This window comes from Paroedura picta, chromosome 3 (assembly GCF_049243985.1).
Source record: "Paroedura picta isolate Pp20150507F chromosome 3, Ppicta_v3.0, whole genome shotgun sequence".
NCBI classification, from domain to species: domain Eukaryota; kingdom Metazoa; phylum Chordata; class Lepidosauria; order Squamata; family Gekkonidae; genus Paroedura; species Paroedura picta.
Window position 1 is genome coordinate 94,272,521 of NC_135371.1, and position 10,037 is coordinate 94,282,557.

A 10,037-nucleotide genomic window follows, 5' to 3' on the forward strand; every position below is an offset into this window, starting at 1 on the left:
TTATACAATCAATAATTCAAATTATATTGTTTATATAATATATATTTATATAATATATATCCAAAATTTATATTCAAGAAATTCAAATTATAGTGTTTTAATTTTGACTAGGAAACTGATATACAAGTGGTGGTGATGAGCTATACTAACAACTATTTCAAATTGCCCTGATAACTACTTACTTAATGCAGGGAGGGAGAGAAAATATTGTCATTTCAAACTAGAAGTATCAAGATACAGAGCAATGCTTAATGAATACAATGTCAGTGGGCAGAATTACTGGATCATTTTTGATAAAGTCTCTTTTTCTTCAATGTAAACTTGTTGCAATATTTTTCTGATACCATGTCAATGGTATGTCCTATATTCCCAATTCACATGGCTTCCAAAACTAATTATGTAATCACTAAATATAACTGAACATACTGTATTCTAATTAACTGATATGTATTTTGATAGGATATAAATGGCAATTATTTTTTCAAATGCTATTAAGAAATCAACAATAGCATTCAAACCTGAGATGTACAACTGTCCATTTCATTAATATTTTCATTCATATTCATGCCTGTGTTTTCATTATAGTTCAGGTTATCACTATACAAAAAAAGAGAAAGAAACAACAAAATTATGGAGCTATATTTGTCATGAAACAGTTCAAACCTTCTCTACTATTTGGACTTTCTGCCTACTGCCCCTAATTTGGAGCATATTACAACTATCCAACCTACTTAAAAGCTGGAAGTTACATTACTGCTACTATGGAGATACTGCAAAAATGGAGCAAGTGTCTACTAAAAAGGAGTAAGCCTGTCCACTGTGCCTTAAAATAGCAATCCCCAACCTGTGGGCCACAGACCACATGTGGTCCGTCGACTAATTGGAGGTGGGCCACGAAGGACGCCTTCTCCCCGACCCCGCCGGCCCTTTACAACACACTTCGGGTGTCATTGTCTCCCATCACTCCCAGATGGGACTATCTCGTTGCAGAGAAACAAGCTCAGGGTTCCCATTGATTTGTCATTGTCATGAGTTAAAATTTCCATGAAAATAAAATGTTCCTTATGTTCATTGTTGTGGCGTGTCTGTATCTTATTTGGAAGGGATGTTTAAACATTACCATAGCGATCAGAGAGCGTTAGGGCAGTGGTTGAGAGTAGAGGAGTTAACTACCTCCCCCCACCAGGCCTCAGTAAAATTGTCAAGCGTTGAGTGGTCCCCGGTGATAAAAAGGTTGGGGACCACTGCCTTAAAATACACATTATGGTTTGACACCATAATGCTGAAATCCTCCCTAAGAACAGCCTACAGAGTGTTTTAAGCAAGTACCTTTGTTCAGTTGAAAAACAATCCACCTTAGAGGTTTCTTGAACTGCTGGTAATGTTTTTTTATTCACATTTTCAATCTGGTCTGGAAAAAAGCAAACTCTTACTCAAAAACTAGATTACCAAAACCAAGTGGAAAAAATTGTGCCATTTTGAGATCTTAGATTTTATCATAGATGAGGTTCCACTGTATAAAAATACCAACAAAAATGAGCAATGCTACACAATGCATTTCAGTCAACAAGAACAGTGACAGGTTGCTTTCTACTAGCATGGTAATTTAAAGAAATCATGGATACACATAATTAATCCCTTTGCAAATACATTGGGGGGACAGGGACCAGTTTATCCACAATATATCTTTAACACAGACACACACACAGAGACACAGACATATCCACGTTGGCACAGAGGGTATGTTTTCTCCAAGGTCATCCAACTGCAATTACCCTGCATGGGGTGGGGGAATCAGCTAATGGAAACACAACTCCAGCAAAGAAGAAAAAGAAGACTATCAAGGGAATTTGCTTTCTCAAAGGAAAGCAATCTTGAAAGATCATCCAAACAGAACCAAGGTATTATGGCAGCTTAGCTTTCCCCAGAGATTTGCAAGAGTAACTCTTTCACCTTTTATTTGTTGTCAGATTTTATTATTATGGTCACTTCCACATCATCTTATTACACCCCCAAATCTGTCTTTTATTACATCTTTCCAAATGGGATAAACTCCCCCTTCTGGAAATTCTGTTTTATGAGTTATGAACAATCTGCCGATAGTGAATAAAAATCTTTAGGTGTGTTAATTATCAGTATTATGAAAAATGACTCACATGGCCATTTATGAGATGGAAGAATCAAGAGATTCTTTTCTACTCAGCAGCCACATGAAGAAATCAAGAACAGCATCTCACATGATGGCAATTCTTCAGTTTCAAAAAAGGACTGCATATGCCCTCTGAGAACAGGATTTATGTTTGTGTAAGCTCTGCCATCTGTTCTTTGCATTTCAGGAGGAACAATTTATTTTGGTGACCCAGAAAACAAATCTCTTTTCTAGTCAGACCCATCCCCCAATTAAACAAAAAATTGTTGTTCCTGATTCCTGAAGGTTGTTCCTGATTCGGCAAAGTAATTTTATAAAGTCAACGCTGCCAAATCCTCCAAAAGTGAAGTTCTGGATAATGCATCCTGTTTTGATTAATAATGAATGATTCTGACAACAATGTCCTAGACTGTTTCCGCAGTTGCGAAAAATGCTGTGGTGGCCTTCCTAAACTGCTGTGGAATAACAGACCTTTTATAAAAAATCAGGCTTTTAAGGAGCAGATCTCAATACAATCCTTGCTTGCCGCACAGTTTGGGATTTCTCAGAAACTATTATTTCTCTCCTGCCACTTGTAAGACAATTCATGGTTCTCCAGTGAGGAAGCTCGGGATTCAAGTCTGCTTCTTCCTCCATTCCCACCAAGTGATGATGTATCAAATCAGCCTGCTATCTTCCTCTCCTCCTGCCCTCCCACTTCTGTATTTTTTTTTATTTGAACATGATCGCATTACAACTGAAATTTGCATTAACAAATTTGCATTAACCCACTATAGCAGGGAGACGTGGCAGGCTGACATCCAGGGGCAAACCTTTTCTTTCACACAGACAACTCCCCAATCTCAAACAACTCCTCACCCACAACAATGCAGCATCTCACGTGAACTTAGACACTGGGGGCCATTCCGCACGAGTTCAAAGTAGCAGAAGGCTTATAAATGGTAAACGCTACTAATTTGCCGTTCCGCATGATGTAGCACACAATTTGCAACAGTCCTGCAACACTAGCGCTAAAATCGCTTCGTTGTAGCGATTTCAGGTGAATCCAGAAAAGTGGATTCACCCTAAGAAAATCGCTACAGTCCTGCCAACAACCTGCAACACTTGCAAAAAAGACCTGTGCGTTCTCAATGTAGCGGCTGCAACAAAGTCCCTCCCCCTGGCTCTCTCCTCCGAATTTTTTTTCCTTGGAGCGAGAGGGGAAAGCAACGAACCAGCGAGGCTTCATTCACCCAGCGAGGCTTCTCCGACTACAGTCCCTCCACAGAAGTGCTTTAAAGCTCCCCTAAGTCCCCAAGCACAACACAGTCCCGTTTGCAAGTTCCCTTTATTTTTGGCCGAAAATTGCACCCGTGCGGGGGGGGGGGATTTTTTTTTTCACTTGGGGGAGCATGGTAACAATGACTCGCCAGCTCACACGCCAGCTAGATGGGTCTCTACGTTAGGAAGAATCAAGGCATATTCGTTGCAACGTGTGTGTGTGTTTTTTTAAAACCTGTGCTTAAAGGAAAGGGGCTTTTACGGAGCATGATAACTGCCCATTGGCTGTTCGTTTGATTGATGGCCAGGGGCGGGAATAAGCACAGAAAAAATCGCTTCCTTTCTAGCAATTTTTGCAAGACCGGAAACCTGTGGGGAACGAATGAAACTCTACTGAATTCTACTACAAATACAGGTATGTGGAACACCGAGATTCCACTATTTAAAATTGGCAACATTGGTCCTTGTGCGGAAAGGCCTGTTTCTAGAGCGTGCAACAAACCCAGATACCAACTTTGCTGCTACATACACTCCAATGACACAATCCTGGACTATTGGACTCTTATTTTGTTGTGCTACTTCAGACCAACACGGCTACCGACTAGAATCTATCACTTCCAGGGATCCTCGAAACCTGAAATGTATTCCAGAGGCTTCTCCACGGTTATTATATGTTATTTCTTTGGTGCCATGAAGTTTGCAAAGAGCTGATTTTAGATAAAGTAGCTGTTGCATTCTCATGTTTCAAACATCTAAAACATAGCCAGGTTACCACTAATGTTAACTCAATAAACAAGGCCAAAGCTGCACTGGGCATATGGCATTACCTCCAGTTTACTGAATTGTAGCCCCTTACAGCAGCATACTACTTTTTTTTTAAAGCAGAACCCCATTTTCCACAAGTGCATTCAACATTTCATTTTTATTCAAGACACTTTTTTCCAGAATACAAAATGGGATTACACCCCCCCCCCCAAAAAAAAAAGGAGCAAATACATTAAGACAAGCTGTGGGAAAGAAAACACAGGCCAACAATATGCATAAGTAAAAAAGCTTCATCAATATTTATGAAAAATACAGAAGGCGTAACTGACATACCCTGGCATTCATTATGGCATAACAATATTAGGAAGGCCTTACTAGATCACACCTAGTCCAGCTATGTCTACAAAAGCCCAAAGTAAAAGGCAGGAAATTGGCTGGTAAGCTACTGATGGACAATGTGATTATTTCAGTCTATTGCACTATACAGTACAATTGGATAAAACCAAGAAAAACAGATGTCTTACATTTCATGAGGCCAAGGGCCACAAAACATCTTTTCTTATGCTATAATTTTGACATTGCTTTCAGTGTACAAAATTCATTAATTACTATCCTCAAGCCACAGCCCTTGAAAGCAGAGAGGATTAACAAAGCATGAGGCTCTTGGGTTCGTTCAGGGATAGCAACTACAGTAAAATTTATGCATGAACAGAAATTTGAACATGTATTTCCTTCATTTCTAAGCAACACATGCCATTCAGTGCATAGCAGAGGCTCAAATGCCTTCACATGTCACATCCAGCTTGGTGTAGTGGGTCAGGAGTGCAGACTTCTAATATGGTGTGTCAGGTTTGATTCCCCACTCCTCCACATGCAACCAGCTGGGTGACCCTAGGCTTGCCACAGCACCTACTTCACAGGGTGTCTGTTGTGGAGAGAGGAAAGAGAAGGCAAATGTAAGCCGCTTTGAGACTCCTTTGGGTAGAGAAAAGCGGCATACAAACCTCTTCTTCATCATCCCCTCACACACAGATTGTTTCCATTTAGAAAGCACAAAGAATTAACATATAATAAGTACAACTATTTTTCCCTATTACAATAAAACATGATTGAATGAAATAAATATGCAATATCAGCCAGTAAATTCAACAAGCCTATGCAGCTTAAGATAGTTCATACTTAGGGGGAATGGCATCACTTTCAAGTCATTTTCATCCCTGGAATTAATTAGTCACACATCGAAAGAAATAAGATGAACAAATTTGGAAAGAATTAACAACGCAAAAATATGGGGTAGTTCAATCTTCTAACCCTTTATTAAGGAACTGACTGTACTTACATTCTCTTCTCTTACACATAACATACAACTAGTCCATAGCATTGTATAATTATTTACCAGGGAACCTTTTCTACCAGGCACAACAAAACACATTTAACCCAGTCACACATGAATGGAAGAGGGAAGGAAAGTTCATTGCACAGGGCAGGAATTAATAATTTTGGCACAAGGCTGCCTCTTACGTTTGTAAAGCTTGTTTAAGCACTGCCGAGGGGCATTCCTCCTGCCAACAGGAACTACCATGCCTGGCACAGGAGAAGCACAGTGTACATTCATTCGGGCCTTCCTTTTCCCAGAATAGGTGCGCAATTTGATCCAGTCCATCTTATTTGCCTTTTCTCTCTAGTCTCACTGTCTGCAAGGCAAAAGAGGGCACCATGAGAAGAGTTTTTAAACAGGGTGAGGGGATATCCCCAAACATTATTGCCAGAGTCCTTGGGCAACTGCCTTGACCAAAGAAAACACAGAAACCCCCTGCCAAAAATCTGTGGAAACAAAGATCAGTCAAGTTCCAAAGGTCTTTTAGGAGGGGACACCAATTTAAGGCTATACATACAAGGACTGGGAATCACTCATTGATGGTCTATACATCCAGAACTGCTACCCATCACAGAGCTTTGGATCATTTAGGCTAGTATCAAATCTTGCTGGGGGTTATTACTGACCCTCACTTAGACCCAAGTTTATTCCTCAAAAGTGAAACTAACCCCTAAGAGGGCTTTTCTCCCCAGGCTTTCCGGGGGGCGCCTGTGCCCCTTTGGGAAACGCCAGCAGGCATTCCTCATAACGGGCCTCACTCTGGACCTTTTATCCACCCTCACATCGCTTACTTGGGCGTTATTTCAAAGGGTGACACTTCGAGATAACACCCGCTTATTTGGGGATTATTTCAAAGGTTTTCACTGAATATAACGGCACACAGCAAAAAGCACAACATTACAACCAGTCTTCAGTGCTACATTAATCTCTCAGGGGCCACTCCCTGGTAGAACCACCAACTTCCCCCTCTCCACTCCCCAACCGCCTCAGCCACTTCTCCCTTCCCCGCACCTCGAGGGGGGAGAGACACCTGATAAGCGGCGCCTGCTATCCAATAATAACCCAACACGTCATTTGGGACGCCAATCCGCTAGTCCCGCCCACTACGGGAAGGAGAGTTTCCCGGCGCGCGCAACGGGACCGCCCGGCAGCCCCGCCAGTTTCCAAGGCACTCTGGGCGCCCTTGCTGAAATCTTAAGTCTCTTGTGTCGGCGAACCAGAAATTTGCTTCTGGGTCGACCTTCACACTGCAGTTTCGAAAGTGCCTTCGCCGAAGCCCCTGGTCGCTTCTCTCTAGAAACTCCGCCCTCTTTTTTGTTGCGCTAGTCTGGGCGTGCGTTCCCGCGCTTTTTTAAAGTGAGAGGAGCGTGACCAGCAGAGTCCTGTCTGGTATGGTTCCGTTGGAAACTCAGCCTGCTTTCTACGCGGTTGTTCTAGCCGTATTCTCATGCACTTGTTTCACCACGGCATTGCTACTCGGCTCCTCAGGAGCACCTGAGGCTCTTCAGAAGAACCTTATCCAGTGTTAGCGAGGCAAACCTCCAGGTTGGATTTAGGCATCCCCGGAATTACAGTTCATCTCCAGAATACAGAGATCACGCCCTGTGGACAAAATGGATGCTTTGGAAGATGGCATTTTACGCCCCAGAAGTCCTTGTCCTACATTTCCAAATCTCCAGGAATTTACCAACCTGGATCTGGCAACCTTGCCCCCCCCCCCATCTCCCACGGTGGCCAGGGGGGACCTGGCAACCCTAATCTCACTACATAATTCCAGGAAGTTGGGCCAGCTTCCTGCTCCTAGGGCTTGTGATTGGCAAGTGGTTGGCACTCAGCCTCTGACTGAGCGACTGCAGCACTTACAGTTTCCCTATCTGTGGACAAAGAAACAAATCATAAAGGAACATAAGGTAAATCTGGGACCAAGTGTAAATTTCCCTTTTCAAAATACTGTAAGATCTTGGAGCTCTGAGTTGTTGCGCTGGGCTTGCCCCTTGCTTTCCTTCACCCAGCCACTCTCAATTTCCTTAAGTGGACACTAATAGTCTTTGGCTCATGAATAGGGTTGCTAACCTCCAGGTGGCACCTGGAGATCTCCTGTACTTATAGTTCATCTCCAGACTACCAAGATAAGTTCCCTTGAAGAAAGTCACTACTTTGCTTAGGAGGTATATTCTATGTGGCATTATGCCTGCTGAGCTCCCTTCCAACCCCAGCCATCTGGAGGCTCCACCCATATATCTCCAGGAATTTCCCAGTCCAGAGCTGGCAACCCCACTCCTGAAATGGCTTGGTCATCATTGGGTGAGGAGGAAGATTTCCTGTTGGCTTTTTAAAACAAATAAACAAATGAAAATTTTCCTGTATACCCCCAAGAGTCCACTGAGCATACAGAAACTTCACCATATTCTCACTCTCCTGGTAGGCACTTACCCATCAACTTCATTATTAAAAAGAAGAATAATGTGAATATTTCAATAGGCTAAATTCTGTTGATAAATACATTAACAGGCTGTTTTTGTTTTGTTCAGTAGAGGGCAGTCAGAACCATGTGTTGAACATGGTTGTTCCCCTTTTCTGAGTTGCCGATTTTGCTATCCAAGAGCAATGTAGTATTTGAATGGCAGTGGGATATTCTTACATGTATAAAAATTTCCCCATGTTTTCTGTTGTACATGAACATTCCAAAACTGTTTAAATTGTCACCTTTGGTTCTTTCTTCTGAATATTGGCCATAAAGTAATACATTTATCAAAATGTGGTTTCAGAGAGACTCTTTGAGGTGATCTTACAGTACTGCTGTGTCCTTTCATATAGACCGATCGTTGGGTGCCACAAAATGCCCATGTATTTTCCCTTTTCTACAACCCAGTATGATGTGGTAGATTCTCAGATCACGTATCTTAACATTTTCTTTAAATATAAATAAGCTTTGGAAGGTCCTAAATTACATTGTGGCCAATAATGAGTGTGTGTGTGTGTGTAACCTTTCCTCAATAGAAGTCTTTCCACTCAACTCTAAAAAGTTATTTCTTATAGTGAGATAAAAAGACAGACACAATAGTAGAATAGCTTTATATCTCACTGAGCAGTTGGGAAGAATACTGCCTTTACTTTTCTTTAACTTTGCTAAGTAAAAGCCTGGTAAAAAGCAATATTCAGAGAAGATTGAGAAAGCTGGGCCCTTAGATACTACACAATTAAAATATATTAGATATGAATTTTAAAAAATATTCTGCACTAAAAATTATTTAAATCAAATATATGTTCTACTACCTGAGATGCTTAAGAAGAAGGCTCCATTTAAAGGCATGCATCCAACTTTAGACTGGAAAAAGTTGTCCAGCTAAGGGGACTTCCTACTCTGTGGCCCTTCCTTTGTAGGACAAAACTTTTAAGCTACAGGAAGATTCCTTAGGCTGGTGGAAGACTTCAGACTTTGCTCCATGAAGTGGTAGAATTCATGCCGATGTGTGATTGTATAGATCACTGTGGGATTGCCTAACAACCCATGCATTGGAACCGAGACCTAAGCAACTCTAGCATGACGGTGGGTTGGAGGTAGGCAGCATCAATGTGAGGGGGGGGGGAAGAAAGTGATGAATGGGGGAGGGAAATAGTTGGAAATGGGGAGAATGGAGAAAGGGAGAATGGAAAATGGGCCAGGAGAGTATAATGAACAAGCTGAGAAAAGAAATAGTGGAAAACAGATGGGGTAGAGAAAGCCGAGAAAGAAGTCAGACTTGGGGGGGGGGGGGAGGTAATGTGAAGGGAACGTTCTCTCACAAGTCTCCTGGGTCCTTAGGTAGCTGCAGGATATTATTTGGAAATTATTTACAGGGATAAAGCCACACATTCAGAAAAGGCATGAAATACCTGTGACTGAAGACATAATCCCAGGAACATGTGTGAATAATATCCCTTCAAAACATTTTGCACATAACGTAATATATCATCAAAACAAATATAAGACTAGAATCTTTCCCCCTGACATTGTATTTGGAGGCGGGGAGGGGGGGAGGGAGGAGAGAAATTAAAGTGCATTTCTGTATGTTTTTTCTGGTGCAATTCAACTCATGTTTTTTGGGGGAGATAGTAATTTTCTCTTGAGCTAATGTGCAGAGTGGTTGTGAGGATAAAATATACTACCCTTGGAAGCAGGTTTGGCTTAAAAATGTAATAAGAAAGGCTTTATTAAAATAACAAGCCTTGAGACATACACACACACATTTTCTTCCATTTGAGTTCTTGGATATTCTTGTTTCATTGTATGGTGCAGAAACAGGAATCTGCTTTTGTTGCAGAGTCATCTAATGAGGTTTACATTACAACAGAACAGTTTTAGCTGTGTGAGCTTTCCAGTGTTTAAAGCACCGGTCTTTCTGAATGTTGTACATGCAGGCCACATAGACATATCATGTATCAACACAAAACTGCCCGTCAACTGAATACAGTACATACACAAGGAGGAAAAAATAAGCGGAA

General features: G+C 41.6%; 1 protein-coding gene across 5 annotated transcripts in view; it reads right to left on the reverse strand.

The window, feature by feature from the left end:
• The window catches only part of MEIKIN (meiotic kinetochore factor), a 40,834-nt gene extending 33,965 nt beyond the window's left edge, over positions 1–6,869 (reverse strand). The window contains exons 1-4 of one of the 5 annotated variants that reach the window (XM_077326877.1): positions 6,793–6,869; positions 5,696–5,868; positions 1,330–1,411; positions 519–597 (exon numbers count right to left, since the gene is read on the reverse strand). In XM_077326877.1, coding sequence (XP_077182992.1) covers positions 519–597; positions 1,330–1,411; positions 5,696–5,837 — 303 coding nt within the window. In that variant the 5' untranslated portion in view covers positions 5,838–5,868; positions 6,793–6,869. Of the gene's footprint in view, positions 1–518; positions 598–1,329; positions 1,412–5,695; positions 5,869–6,220; positions 6,524–6,563; positions 6,745–6,769 lie in introns of those variants that run through there. The other 4 variants (XM_077326878.1, XM_077326874.1, XM_077326876.1 and 1 more) reach the window with 4 other exon arrangements.
• Between the last annotated feature and the right edge of the window lie 3,168 nt (positions 6,870–10,037).